Source organism: Oncorhynchus mykiss, chromosome 5 (genome assembly GCF_057628025.1).
Source record: "Oncorhynchus mykiss isolate SJ-2025 chromosome 5, ASM5762802v1, whole genome shotgun sequence".
NCBI lineage: Eukaryota > Metazoa > Chordata > Actinopteri > Salmoniformes > Salmonidae > Oncorhynchus > Oncorhynchus mykiss.
Window position 1 is genome coordinate 10,442,607 of NC_143026.1, and position 15,087 is coordinate 10,457,693.

The window sequence follows — 15,087 nt, forward strand, 5'->3', positions numbered from 1 at the left end:
GTCATCAAATCGGTCATGATTGGTGTATTTTAACAGGCCCACAATGTAGTTACTAAAGTCAGATTTGGATATATCTGGCTGTTTTAGCTGCATAACATTTAGAAGTAGTCCGTTTCCAGGTTTAGAAGAAGTGACTGCTAAATGCTAACTCCTGTTCGTATAATTTAAGCTGGTAGCATAGCTAGCATACAGAAATCTGTGGTGGTAGTCAGTTGTTTTTAACTGTAATTCAGCTGATTAGTCACTATGACATGAACATATATTGGGTTTAACATCCATACAAGCATTATTTTGAGGTAAAATCAGAGTATATGTGTATTTCACACTATATTACCCTAAATGTAAGAATTTTGCTGAGAGGCAATCAGGAGATTTGGGATCTTTCCCCAACACGTTTCCATGGTATTTCCATTGTTTTGGTTGAGTTCCATTGACGCCTTTACTGCGTCTATCAAATTGAATACTTTCAAATTACTATATCAAACTATGATGTAATAAAGAATTACATTTTGATAGAACATTACGTATCCCATAACAATGAGGTTCCATTTCCACGACATTAGCTCAGCAGCACAGAATGAAATAAACAAACTTTTCAAGTTTCAAGTTGTATTTATTTACACTCGTGTGGCTGTCACTACAAAGTGAAATCCATGAGCATACAACATATTAATGGATAAAAACAACTAATTTAAAAAATGTAAAACAATAATGTTCTGCATTCTGTATATAGCTGCATATTGATCTGGTACTGGTACTCCCTGTATATAGAGTGCATTTGGAAAGTATTCAGACCCCTGAACTTTTTCCACATTTTGTTACGTTACAGCCTTATTCTAAAATAGATTCAATAGTTATTTTTCCCTCCAATCTACACACAATACACATGACAAAGAAAAAATATGGTTTTTAGAATTTTTGGCAAATGTATTAAACATTAAAAATTGAAATATCACATTTACATAAGTGTTCAGACCCTTTACTCAGTACTTTATTGAAGCACCTTTGCCAGCGATTGCAGCCTTGAGTCTTTTTGTGTTTGACGCTACAAGCTTGACACAAATGCATTTGGGGAGTTTCTCTGCAGATCCTCTCAATCTCTGTCAGGGTGGATGGGGAGCGTTGCTGCACAGCTATTTTCAGGTCTCTCTAGAGATGTTAGATCGGGTTCAAGTCCAGGCTCTGGCTGGGCCACTCAAGGACATTCAGAGACTTGTCCCAAAGCCACACCTGCGTTGTTTTGGCTGCTTAGGGTCGTTGTCCTGTTGGAAGGTGAACCTTCACCCCAGTCTGAAATCCTGCGCACTCTGGAGCAGGTTTTCATCAAGGATCTCGCTGTACTTTGCTCCGTTTATCTTTCCCTCGATCAAGACTAGTCTCCCTCCAGACGTGACGCTTGGCATTCAGGCCAAATAGTTGAATCTTCGTTTCACCAGACCAAGGAATCTTGTTTCTCATGGTCCGAGAGTCCTTTAGGTGCCTTTTGGCAAACTCAAAGCGGGCTGTCATGTGCCTTTTACTGAGGAGTGGCTTCCTTTTGGCCACTCTTCCATAAAAGGCCTGATTGGTGGAGTGCTGCAGAGATGGTTGTCCTTCTGGAAGGTTCTGCCATCTACACAGAGGAACTCTGGAGCTCTGTCAGAGTGACCATCGGGTTCTTGGTCACATCCCTGACCAAGGCCCTTCTCCCTCAATTGCTCAGTTTGGCCAGCCGGACAGCTTTAGGAAGAGTCTTGGTAGTTCCAAACTTCTTCCATTTAAGAATGATGGAGGCCAATGTGTTCTTGGGGACCTTCAATGATGCAGACATTTTTGGTACCCTTCCCCAGAACATGCCAATTAAGATCATCCAGAATTCCAGACTGACACAATACTGGTGGTTGTGTTGGTGGTGTGCTGCCATAGAAACAGAATGAAGACAACGAGTGTCCCCATTCCACAAACACTCTTTTGCTTGTTTCAGCAAGGAGCAACAAAGTTTAATCACGTTAAGAGTCCATGTTACAGCAAAAACCGACTCAACCGCACAAAACGTCTTCAGTTAAACGTTTGATGGTTATTTTCTTTTCATGACGGTCTTCATCCATAACCGCCGGTTCCGCGGTAATTGTGCTAGCTCTATCCTCCAGAACAAGTCCTACCACATGATGCTTCGGACACTGTACTCAAGGAAAGTGTTCATGGTTTTGATAGGCCTTCACCTAAGAGTTATGCACATCTTTGTCCTGTACTGATTAGTTATTTTACCTTTATTTAACTGTGTTTTAACTGCCTTGTTCAGGGGCAGAACGACAGATTTTTTTCACCTTGGGGATTCGATCTTGCAACCTTTGTTACTAGCCCAACGCTCTAACCACTAGGCTACCTGTCACCCGCAGTTAAGGATCCATCTCAGATGACCATGGTTTAGTTAACCTTTATTTTAAAAGGGAAGACAGGTTGGACTGAACAGCACCGGCATTCTGAAGTAGAGGTTGTTCTAACTCGTAATAAAGTCAATGATACTCGTCTGTATGCCCATTGATAAATTGAACACAGTAGTTATGTGGTTCTGAGGCTTTGACAAAGAATTGACAGGAGGAACAAGAAACCTTTTTCCCAATTTTTTGTTTATTTACCATAAAGACAGACACCAAAATAAGTTCCAATTTATGCAATAAAATGCTTAGAATGGGGTAAAAATTGTAATAATTAAAATATCTTGATACATTTTAACTTACAGGATACAGCTTAAGCCATTTTTTTTATTAATCCAGAGATTTCATGAGTTTATTTGCACAGTAAAGGTGCTAATATAAGTTAGCCCTTAAGCCCTGAAAATCTTTGAGAAAAAAAAGTTTAAAAAAAGATTATATATAGAGAGAGAAAGTGAACTTTGGTAGAAGAGACTCTATAGGACACCTGAGGTAGTAGAGACTGGAATAAAACAGCAAGATGTTCTTTACAAATAAAAAAAAGTACCACCAAGTGACACAGGAAACAGGAAACAATTTCACACAAATTTCAGTCCAGCTTAGATCCAAAAAAAGCACATAAGATTACATCACATCAGCATAAAATAAGACAAAATAGATAAAGACCAGCAAGCTGGCTGAGACACAGGTGGACAAGAGGATTCAGAAGGCATTAAGAGATTGGTAAGAATTATAGACATGACAAATTGAAGTAATACTGATTAGCTTTTATGAATGACAGAAACAGATTTTTCTTCCAGTATATAAAAAAGACCAGAGTGCATAACTTTAAAGCTTTTAAAAAGGCATAAGAAAAATAACCCGAAGCAGGAACCAAAAAATAAAATGGAAAAGAGTGTGGTATAAAAATACAGTCAAGTACAATCATTTTAGCTACCAAACTTCACATGTATTTACATTTAACTCTTCAAGCTTGATCAGCTTGTACTCCATGTAAAGAATAGGATTTGTTTTAAATAGATTATATTTTCTGCTTCATTTTTATTTTATTTGTTTAATTGTCTCAAACCCTTGCCATTAAGGAATTCCAGATAAAAATAGCAATTAAATGCATATTCCCCATTTAAAAAAAGGTTGACTTAGGAAACATTCCACATGTTAATTATCATCCTTTTACTTTAATGGATTACAACCAGAACAACAACAACACTTGGAGAGTTATAGTTCATAAATTAACACCATTTAGGAACATGTTTGAGAATTCTAATCAAAGGGAGATGGTAAAACATTTGAGCAGAAAAGTCAGCCTTAAATCAGAAATATCCCTCCACCAAAAATAAAAAAAAATTGTACAGCATTTATATTCATTATATAGAGTATCCACAATGGAAAATAGAAGAGTCATAGAAAACCTCAGATGTACATGGATTTTATAACAATTTGTTTTAAAAATAGAGCCAAGATAAAAAATAATAAAAAATGTAATTGTTGAATTGTAGCGTGACATTCTACAAAGGAACAGCACCAGAAGAATGGTAGATCAATATTGAATATAGCGGTTTTGAATGTATGGACACAGCATTTAGGGCTCATAAAATTATTTAAAAAAGGCTAAAATATGTGCGATGCACATGGCTCAATTGTAACAGCGAGAGTTAAGAGACCAACAGGGTGTTTTCATTTTAACAGTGTGGTACGACATCAAAGTGTGTTTCGGAAAACTTACGCCCATACACAATAAATGTCTCAATCTCTTAAGGATAGCTTTGAATATACAATAACACCAAAAAAAGATGTTTAGATCTTTTTGGGGTGTTATTGTATATATATATATATATATATAAAATCATAACTTCATACATGGGATCTTTATCTCAAAAAAATAAAATAATAAAATAACATTTGAGACAATGCGGGCATCATAAGCGTTCACATTCAGCGTTATGCTAGCCAAACTAGCAATGTTTCTGTTAGATAAATCACCGCTCCCTGAAATACTTAAGTAATCTTCATGATTATTCGACTAAGCTTTATGGCCCAACAGTAAAAATGCACATCTTAAAAAGCATCTTTATAGAAATGCAGTTATGCACAAATTCAATCGATTAAAACAGCTTCATTATGCCTTTCTTCTACACATAGGATACTCTAAAAACAAAAACAGAGTCGGAAACTTATGACCCGACGTTACAACATAACAGTGATAAAAACCATTTTACTCCGTCGTCTCCAGATCGCGGTTCTAAGGACTTATTTGTTGACTCACGGGGGGTTAAAATGGGAAGAGGAACTTCTCGAAACCATTGCAAAATGGCTACCAAAGTGCTAAAGGAACCATTTCTTTACCAGAACAGAGGCTTGATAAAACAGAGCAATACAGACTACAGTATACCAACATGGCACTAACTAAGAAAGCACCGTTTTCGTAGTAGAACTTTTGCGACTCGCTTTTTGCATTTTGTGCTAAGGTACAGCAGTTTGAGGCCATAGTAGTGGAACGGGAGGGTATTACCCAGGTATCCCATCCATCCCAGGCCCTCCACTCATGACTGGGGGCAGCTTGGTGTGGATGGAGGGCAGTCTGGGGTCAGGGAGGCTGGTCGGTGGTGGATGGAGGTCGGTCTAGGGTTAGGGAGGCTGGTCGGTGGTGGATGGAGGTCGGTCTAGGGTTAGGGACGCTGGTCTTGTGTTATGGAGGCTGGTCTGATTGTCAGCGGTGGGAGGAGGAGAGAAAAGCAGGCAGGCTGGCTGGGCCTTCAGTAGTAGACACTATGGGATAGGGAGGCTAGGGGACTGTGGGAGGATGTTGGGGACTGTGGGAGAATGTTGGGGACTGTGGGAGAATGTTGGGGACTGTGGGAGAATGTTGGGGACTGTGGGAGAATGTTGGGGACTGTGGGAGAATGTTGGGGACTGTGGGAGAATGTTGGGGACTACCAGTTGAGGCGGAAGACGGGGTGCTTGAGGAGTTCCCTGGATGGGGGCCGGTCGGCAGGCTGCAGCTCAAGGCAGCGCAGGGTGACGTCCCTCAGGCCAGGGGTCAGTTGGGGAGGGATGGAGGGCGCCGTGGTGGCACTCGCAATCTGGGGGAGGGAGGGTGAGGTCATGCTACTGTTGAAACCCAATCAACCTTTGGATGAAACAGGCCAATAGGGTGCTTTTTCAGGTATGTGTATTTTACAGCTATACGTGTACATCAATCCTAAAAACAGTAAGTGTTGTGCCAATTCCATCTAGTGATGTAAAACAGTGACTGTGGTTTTTAGTGGGTCATATATTCAACGGTAATGGTAAAGGGTACTAATAACATTTCTAGGTATAGGATATTTCTGGTCGTGAAGACAAATTGATCGCATTTTTTTTTTTTTTTTTTAATAAAATGTATTTATCACTTATCTAACTGAATAGACATGGTTTCCTTAATAATCTAACTTTGTGGCTGTGCTTGTATTGGTGGCACCTTGAATATGAGAGCGAGGTGGTTGGAGTGTTTCTCTGCGTTCCAGGGGGGCTTGGCACACGACATCTCGATGATGGCACAGCCCACACTCCACACGTCACAGCTCCGGCCGTACTGCTGTCCACGCAGCACCTACAGAGTCAACCGTACACAAAAAGGTATCAACATATGGACAACTGCGTGACGTTTATTGAATTTAAGCCTTTACTGCACGCTCCCACTACACACACTTAACTCTACTCCATTCATAGTTGTAGCATTTGCAAATAGCAGCAGAAAGGACTGAAATAGCAAGTCATTATTTTATAGCACTTGCCTGGGTGTTGTTGAGGAGTGGCATAGTTACACAGCAGACCACTTTTTGGTGGATGGACACAACGTCAAACCAAAAGGAGTTCAATGTATTACGGATCCTCCCATAGACTGCCATTATGTTTTGTGTCTTATTTAGTTGCCCTGTTTCTACATTTGTCACATGACTATGGCTTCAATTTCTTCCCAGGACAAATCTTGCTTTCGTACATTTGGGGGAAGGCCATTTAAAATGTTGTTTGCTTCCGACAAAGCTTTTTTTTCCCGGCAGTGAAACCCAACCGCCATTATGCTGGTCATTCAGAGTCACGTGTTCGCTACGGAACTGAATTAAAGTGGATTTAGATTTCTCAGTAACTCCCAAATGTAAGAGCATTTTAATCCCCTTTGAAAGAGAAGACCCCCACAATGGAGGCCGACCCCTTAATGTCTTGTTATTGTAGTGGTTCCAAAAACCTTGTTTAATTAGGAGGGAGTTCAACTGCCCAGGCCTCCCACAGCATGACAGCCCAGTTTAATACCAGCATGATCAGGGCTCTCTTCAAAACGAACAGCCCCCACAGAAGGCTAATGCTTCGCCTTCTACCTCTTTCAGACCCTCTCCACAAAGAGGATACAGAGGACTGGGGGGGTTTTGATCTTAGGACATTGGTTTAAGTGGCGGAATTTACTAGTTTTATGCGAGCCATCACTTGTACGCAGTGTGTGTGTGTGTGTGTGTGTGTGTGTGTGTGTGTGTGTGTGTGTGTGTGTGTGTTAGCCTGTGTCTGAAATGGCTCCAGTCAAAAGGATTGCACTATAAAGGCCGGGAACAGAACGCTAATTCTAAACACAGATTTACTCTCTCTCCCTTTCATCCATGCGTACCTCTGGGGCCATGAAGGCAATGGTTCCCAGGAGCTGGCCCTGGAACTCCCCTGCTCCAGTGCCCTTGGAGGCCAGTCTGGCTGCAGCACCGAAGTCAGCTATCCTCAGCCTCTGACCTGTGCTGTCAATCAGCAGGTTGGCACCTGGAGGAGACAGGGGGAGAGAAGGTGAGTTTTTGTATGCCATAACAGGTGAGGTAGGGTGAGGTGTGTTCTGACTAGTCACCCAGTAGTCAGTCTCTAGTTAATTATTCCTGACCTGTCCAGTACAAACCCAGTAGTCAGTCTCTAGTTAATTATTCCTGACCTGTCTAGTACAAACCACAAGGCCTTATAGTTTCTTATTGTTACACTACATTTGTCATTTAGCAGACGCTCTTCTGCAGAGCGACTTACAATTAGTGCAGCAGCAGTTCGTTACCACTCACAGTCTCCAAAGTTCCACCCCTAAAAGGTGAAACACATGGAATGAGTGTTTCCCTGAGAGTCCACCTTGAACCCTGTGACAGGCAGCTCAATAGCAGCAGGGACTTCCTGTGCGCTAGAGGGCGTGTATGTGTGTGCCCTCACCTTTGATGTCTCTGTGGATGATCTGGTTCTCGTGGAGGTAGGCCAGGCCTCGGAGCAGCTGCTCCGTGTAGTTGATGATCACAGCCTCCTTGAAGGCCCCATACTTGTTCAGGAGATGGGACACACTGCCACCTGGACACAACAGAGAGGATCAACCCATGAAATAATGACCATTTACCCTATATTAATAATACACTCAGTTCTTCTATTTCTACAGGGGCAACATATGTGATTGTTATAGGAGGAAGGACAATAGTTTATAGTATGGATGGGGTCAAGTGTTACAATATCTACTATCAAGTTCAACTTCTGGTTAGTTCCAATTGGACATGACTTGTCTTATTTACATACAGGAAGTTAAATGATACATATTCATTCATTAAAGGTTCAAGTAATACTATTTTATGTACCCAGTTCTGAAAAATTGAATAAATACAAAATAATGAATTATCACACCAAAGATAAGCAAAAAAACTATTATCAAATTTCTTCTTTTTTTTTAATCAACTAAATCAAAATTAAATTGAACAAATGGAGGAAAGCAGGAAACAAAAAAACAAAACATCCAAAAGTCAATTAAGGCTTTTTCAACGTGGGATATCATCATCATCATCATCAGCAGCAGCAGTAGAGGAGGTCGTCCTTACCTGCCATCCACTCCACCATCAGGTTATAGTTGCTCTTCTCGCAGGTGGCCCCCAGCATACGGATGATGTTGGGGTGGTTGAGGTGGGCCATCATCCGGATCTCCTCCCTCAGAGCAGTCACCACCTCCTCTTGCTCCGACGATGTGTTCCTGACGTAGGTCACCTATAGTCGGGGAGGACATGCATACACAGGGTTATCAGGGGAAGAGAGCTGGACATTCTCTTTAAGGGCAACATCTCAGTTTGAAGTCACTAGCTAAAATGAAGTCACAACTCTGACATGGAATCCCCAGAGTTTCTGCACCAGGGGACACAAGAGACCCATAGGCCCCACCTAGCAACAACACCTAGCAACAACACCTAGCAACAACACCTAGCCCTTATTCCCTAAACACTCCTGTAGATGGGAAAGCATTGAATAGGTATAGGCACTATGGTAAGAGCTCTGACTGGCTAGGACTCATTTTTATAACCATCTATTTCTCTGACATCGACAGGTGTGTATCAGGGCAGACATCTGTGGTTGCCATGCGTCGGTCTTCTCACCTGTTTGACTGCCATCAGGGTGCCAGTGCCCACGTCCTGGGCCTGGTAGCAGGAGGAGAAGGCCCCCAGGCCGATCTGCTGGCCCTTCAACCACTCCTGGCCCTCCCTGTAGGGCTGCTTGGCTTTGGTATGGCCAGGCAGAGTCTCTGGAGTCTGGGGAAGCATGGGATGACAACATGTCAGTATGACACACACACACACACACACACGACTTGCCAAAACTATAGTTTGTAACAAGAAATTTGTGCAGTGGTTGAACAACGAGTTTTAATGACTCCAACCTAAGTGTATGTAAACTTCCGACTTCAACTGTACACACACACACACACACACATATTTATACACACACACACACACACGTGTATGTGGACACCCCTTCAAATGAGTGAATTCGACTATTTCAGCCACACCGTTGCTGACAGGAGTATAAAATCAAGCACACCGCCATGCAATCTCCATAGACAAACATTGGCAGTAAAATGGCCTTACTGAAGAGATAAGTGACTTTCAACGTGGCACCGTCAATTTCTGCCCTACTAGTGCTGCCCCGGTCAACTGTAAGTGCTGTTATTGTGAAGTGGAAACGTCTAGGAGCAACAACGGCTCAGCCATGAAGTGGTAGGCTTCCCACAGCCAGCATGTGTATAGGCAATAGACCTAGTACCACACACACACTGTGGGTTACATTTAGGGCTTCAGTCAACATTGGCAGGTTGATATGAATGATTATTCCCATGTATTCTCTGACCTTGGGTGTGACAATGTTCTCTACTTATTTGTTAGTTATTAAGCCAGTTACTGGGTCAGTTTCCTGGGCACAAATTAAGCCTAGTCCTGGAGAAAAAGGAAGCTCAATGGAGAAACATTAGGCTTCGTCTGTGTCTGGGAAACTGCCCTTTTGTTTAGGGAACACTGAGGATGTCTAAAGTCTTGTAGGGACATATGTTCCTGAAGGTGCACGTTGACTCACATCTGCCTGGATGATGATGATGTCCTGGTCTTTATCCACCTGCAGCTGGGGGATGACGGGCAGCGCATCCTGCGACTCGGACATGGCCATAACTACAGCCAGCGCCGCCTCTTCCTCCGCCTCCATCTTCTCCTTGCACTTCTGGTGTTGCGTCACGTCCTCGCTGTACATCCCCACCTCTCCCCCTCCTCCCGGCCCGTCCCCAGCCCGCTCCGGCGACAGCACGGCCACCTCCGACTGGAACGTGACGGTGGTGGTGTCGCCGGCAACGGGCAAAGATGCTTCCAGGAGGTCTTCCATGGAGGAGTTGAGCTCAGCAGAGGCGTCCAGTCCACGGAACTTCTCTTCCACAGGGGTGAAGCAGCTGTCCTCGCTGCTGATGAGGGTGGTGGCACCCCCCATTTGGCCCCCTGTGGAGGGGCCTTCACCTCCGGAGGCGCTGGTGGAGAGGCTGGGCTTTTCCCCCTGGAGGTCCAGCTTCATGCCCATCTTGGAGGCTCTTGGAGTGGGCGAGGTGCAGAGGGTCTTGGCCCCCTCGGAGGGGGTGGGTCGGGAGGGCTTTGGTCTGTGGATCTGGCTGGAGGGGAGGGGTCGGGCCTGGGTGAAACAGGGGGAGGGGAGCTGCTTCTCTGGGTCCTTGTTGCTGAAGGGCTTCTGCTGGGGAAACCTGCGCTGGGAGCCTGGAGAGCAGGAGGAAGCAGAGGGGGCAGTTGACGCTAGCTTGCTGGGGACGAAGCTCTGGGGCCGGGGTTTGGTACTGCCGTCAGGTCCTGGGAAGGAGGGGGGAGGGTGGGAGGCGGAGGGCGAGGGGAGGCTGGGGGCTTGGCTGGTAGGCGTAGAGTTCAGGCACTGGCTGAGGGGGCGGTTACGCGCCTGAACGGGGGGCTTTTGGTGCTCGGCCAGGGCCCCACCGCATGTGGAAGTGGCCATATTGGGACGCCCAGCGCTAGTGGAGATGGCCGCTAACCTCTCACTTATATCCTCAGGACTCGCTCCCACGTTGCCGGAGAAACCTCTCCCTCCCTTCCCGCTGGTCATCTGGACCGTATGCGTCGGGGTGTTGCTCTCGGTCACGTTGGGCGAGTTCTGAGGTGCGGAGGGCTCAAGGAAGGCGGCGTTGGCCCGTTGGTGCGCCTCGCTGGCGCTGTGCTCCATGCTCTCCAGGCCCAGGTTGATGGCGTCCAGGATGTCCATCTCCTCGGCGATGGCGAGCAGGCGGCGGCGCATGCGGGCGTAGTGCGTGGAGCTGGTGACGCTTAGCATGTCCAGGAGCTTGACGAAGACGTGCGGCACGCGGGCCACCATGCGCGCGGCGCTCAGGAACACGCGGCGAGACAGCTTGCCCACCATAGAGTGGGAGTTGTCGATGGACTGCAGCGAGAAGCTCAGTAGGGGGAGCAGCTTCTGATACCTGGACAGAGGAACATGAGAAGGACAACATAAAAGGCTGTAGCTTCCTATTCCCTATAGTACACTCTCTTGCAATAAAATCACTGTATCATCAACATTAAAAACAGACCAAACTCCCAGGTGGCGCAGTGGTCTAAGGTACTGCATCGCCACCAGAGACTCTGGGTTCGAGCCCAGCCTCTGTCCGAGCCGGCCACGACCGGAAGGCCCATGGGGCGGCGCACAATTGGCCTAGCATCGTCCGGGTTAGGGAGGGTTTGGCCGGCAGGGATTGTCTCATCGCGCACTAGCAACTCCTGTGGCGGGCAAGGCGCAGTGTACGCTGACCAGGTCGCTAGGTGTACAGTGAAAACATCCGACACATTGGTGCGGCTGGCTTCCGGGTTGGATGCACGCTGTGTTAAGAATCAGTGCGGCTTGGTTGGGTTGTGTTTCGGACGACGCATGTCTCTCGATCTTCGCCTCTCCTGAGTCCATGCGGGAGTTGTAGCGATGAGACACGACAGTAACAACTAACAATTGGATACCACAAAATTGGGGAGAAAAAGGAGGTAAAAAAACAGACCAAACTACTGAATTACAAGCTACAAACCAGAACACCATTTTTAATAAAGTTTATAGTGTTTATTAATAGCAATGTCCAAAGAATCCATAATAGCACATTAGGCGCCTTAATAAACTTCCCAAGCATCCAGAGTAATGGGCCTGGCTCTCGACCTTCGTTATGTATCCAAGGCTACGCACTCAAACATACAAGGTTTTAACTTTGTCTAGGTGATCGAGGCTATACCAGGACAAGGTCACCATCTCAATGCTGTGAGCTCAAGGCTACGTGACTACAAGATCCAAACTACTAAGTCAGGGAAATATCACTGGGCACAACACTCAACCCTGTGGCACTCCTCTACCTCTCCCAGGGAGTCAGACTCGAGTCAGCAGCTAGGTGAATCAGGCTATACAAGAACAAGTCTATAAGACGATAAGATTGCGTACCTATCCCCCAGGGTCTGAGACTGGTGCCAGTCCCCTCCGGAGACAATGTGTGGGTAGAACTCAGCAGGGAACTCCAGCAGGAGCCTGTCAATCAGACACAGACGGCCCAGCAGGGCCTGCCAGTTATTGGCCTCCGTCTGGGGCCCCAGGATGCAGTTCAGGACATAGTCCACCCCGCCAATACCAATGGACCCTGAGAGAGATGGATAGGGAGAGACTCTTAGAGTTGCCAGTTGGATGTCGAGGACCGAGGCACCTGGGCATTAATGGCCAGATGGATATTGAGTATTAAACAAGTGGCATATTTACTGTTGTTGAGAAGGAAAAAAAACACTGAAGACATCAGATAGTCAAAGTCTCATATATAAATTCTGGTGAGTATGTGATATGGGGAGAGGACTAAATTTCCACTGATAACCCAGAGTGGCTGCATGATATTTGTAGCTCTTACCTGCTTTGAGGATCTCTCTACCTACAGCCAGCTCTCCCAGCTGGCCTTTACACAGCTCCAGTAGTGTGGACACCGACAGCTGGCTGGTACGACTGGACACGACACAGAATCGACAAAGAGGAACGACACTCAGAATGAATGTCCATGCTAGACTGCTAATGACCATCATTCATACTCATACTTTTATACCGTATGTTATCTCTTGTGGACAGACTACGTTAACATTCTGACCAAATTAAGCAACATTTTAGTTCTGCCTTAAACGACATTATACAGTGTGCAACAGACCTACTGAAATGAGACAGGAATCATGGAAATCTGTTGACTAACAGTATTATTATACCACAAGTAAAGGTTCCCATATTTGAGTCCGTTCTTGGAGATACAGTATATAATGGAAATTCATATCTGGACCTGGAAGCCATTTCCACTGCTGATTTTCATTGTTCCCCTCTGATCAGTGACTGATTTAGACCTGGGACACCAAGTGGGTGCAATTAATTATCAGGTAGAACAGAAAACCAGCAGCGCTCCAGACCTTCAGGCTCAGATATGAATATCCCCGATAGAACTCACCACTGATCATACTGGGGGAAACCTAACAAGTCCTGTATTCTCCACCTGAGGGCACTAGCTACAAGCAGTTGTCGTCAGGCTCCCATATCTATCCCACTCTGAAGTTTCAGACCGACTTTACCTGTTGGCGTCGGCACATTTGACCAGGATGGTCTCCACCACGGACCGGAGCAGCTGCTGCAGGCGCGAGCGTTCAGACACGGAGTGGCAGGGCGTGTACACCAGCATGGCCCGCAAGGTTTTCTACAACAAGGGGGTGAGAGGCCAGGGTTCACATTAACACTTCAAACATACAGTCAGTACTACAAACACTATCCCTAGTCCTGTGTGTGGAACATGGGTAAAGACAAGAACAGTGATGGTGAATGTGACAACAATATTGTCCAGTCTAAAGTATAATAACTTACTAACAACTATGAGTTTTAAATACTTTATATAAAGCCCCCCCCAAAAAGAAAAATTGCCCTACATGACTAAACCAAACACGGGAAATGCTGAGACGGAAAGTTGCGTAAAAACAATTCAAATTAAAAAATAAATGCGCAAACCAAGACCTCTTGGAGCCCAAATGTAACACTGATAAGACGGTTGGGGAAATTGCGCTTTTGACCCAGTCGAGTTACGACCCCGTCTATTCCTGTGAGAATATTTCCACCTGGGCCTGACCACAAGGTCATAAGAGACCCTCTGTGGCCTTGGCTGGAGGTGGAGGGCACTTGGTGGTGCTCCCCCCAGGAGAGGGGTAGAGGTGCTGGGTTACAGGCGGTGCAGCCTGACCCTTACTCCCAGAGAGAGAAGAGGTGTGGGGAGTGGTGACTGATAGAGCGTTGCATTGGAATGCTGCCCAGAGACCGATAGAGAGAAAGGGACTCTTTCTCCCCCTCCCTCCCTCCCTCAGGCAGACAAGGCTACTCCTTCCTCCAACCACCTCATCCCACTCACTCACAAATCACTCAAACACAGCACTACATACACGCACGCACGCAGTCCCTCCCTCCATTGCTACATTCTCCACAGACTACTCTACTCTCAGGAGAGACGGATCATATCAATAAACAAGCATTTTAGCAAAACAAACAAAACTTCCAAAGGGGAAGCCACGTCACATGGTATGACAAGGCAAGAAAATAGGACCCCCATCAAAGTTATTGTAATGGTGGCTGTGGCATTTTCACTCGTTACAAGGTCCTAGGTAGTGTGCACGTAGCTAACGACTCTGCCCCATGATCTGAGCACACTTTCTAAGGCTGCCTCAAACAAAGTAGAGGCTTTTCAAAACGGCAATTTAAGTCGATTTTTGTCCCACTCTTCCAACTCTGGTTGTGCCCATGGCATTTTTAGTCCACTCCCCGCCATTACCAACATCCCCGGCTTTGTCTTAAAAGAAGAATACAACAGACGCCAAAAGTCTGTCTGCTGCTAAACACGCTGGAAAGCCCCCAGAGGAGACAGAATCCTTTTTGTTTTCCATAACCGCAGCTCTGCTGAAGCAAAGTGCCGCGGGGGGAAATGTCAAGCTCCCCAGAGGTCCTGCATGTTCATTTTTTTTATTTTTTTAAAGCCACCAGTAAATATTCTCTAAAAGAGACGAAGTAGAAGAAATTCGGCTCGGAGGAGTGAAAAAAAAAAGAGACGCTCAGTCTGTCCCTGGAGAATCCCTGCTGGTTTTGACTTCAGGATTAGCCAGGCTAGCTTGTTGTTGAAGTGGACTTTAGGACAATTCAAGACCTGTGGTGTGAGAGAGACAGGCCAAGAGGTGAAAGCGGAGATCGGGTAGCGCCAACTAATCAATTCCTGAGTACCGATAACAATACGTGTCATGTGTTCAGCACCGGGTTCATGGCAATGAGCTGAAGTTACTTGACCCGCTAT

General features: G+C 45.6%; 1 protein-coding gene across 4 annotated transcripts in view; it reads right to left on the reverse strand.

Annotated features, from left to right (window-relative positions):
• Window positions 1-2,592: 2,592 nt before the first annotated feature.
• map3k1 (mitogen-activated protein kinase kinase kinase 1, E3 ubiquitin protein ligase) overlaps window positions 2,593-15,087 on the reverse strand; it is a 52,776-nt gene continuing 40,281 nt past the window's right edge. For all 4 annotated transcript variants that reach the window (XM_021601624.3, XM_021601623.3, XM_090233682.1 and 1 more), the window contains exons 11-20: window positions 13,337-13,458; window positions 12,640-12,731; window positions 12,189-12,381; window positions 9,786-11,196; window positions 8,816-8,968; window positions 8,270-8,432; window positions 7,623-7,754; window positions 7,054-7,196; window positions 5,875-6,006; window positions 2,593-5,497 (exon numbers count right to left, since the gene is read on the reverse strand). In XM_021601624.3, the coding sequence (XP_021457299.1) occupies window positions 5,348-5,497; window positions 5,875-6,006; window positions 7,054-7,196; window positions 7,623-7,754; window positions 8,270-8,432; window positions 8,816-8,968; window positions 9,786-11,196; window positions 12,189-12,381; window positions 12,640-12,731; window positions 13,337-13,458 (2,691 nt within the window). In that variant the 3' untranslated portion in view covers window positions 2,593-5,347. The remainder of the gene's footprint in view (window positions 5,498-5,874; window positions 6,007-7,053; window positions 7,197-7,622; window positions 7,755-8,269; window positions 8,433-8,815; window positions 8,969-9,785; window positions 11,197-12,188; window positions 12,382-12,639; window positions 12,732-13,336; window positions 13,459-15,087) is intronic.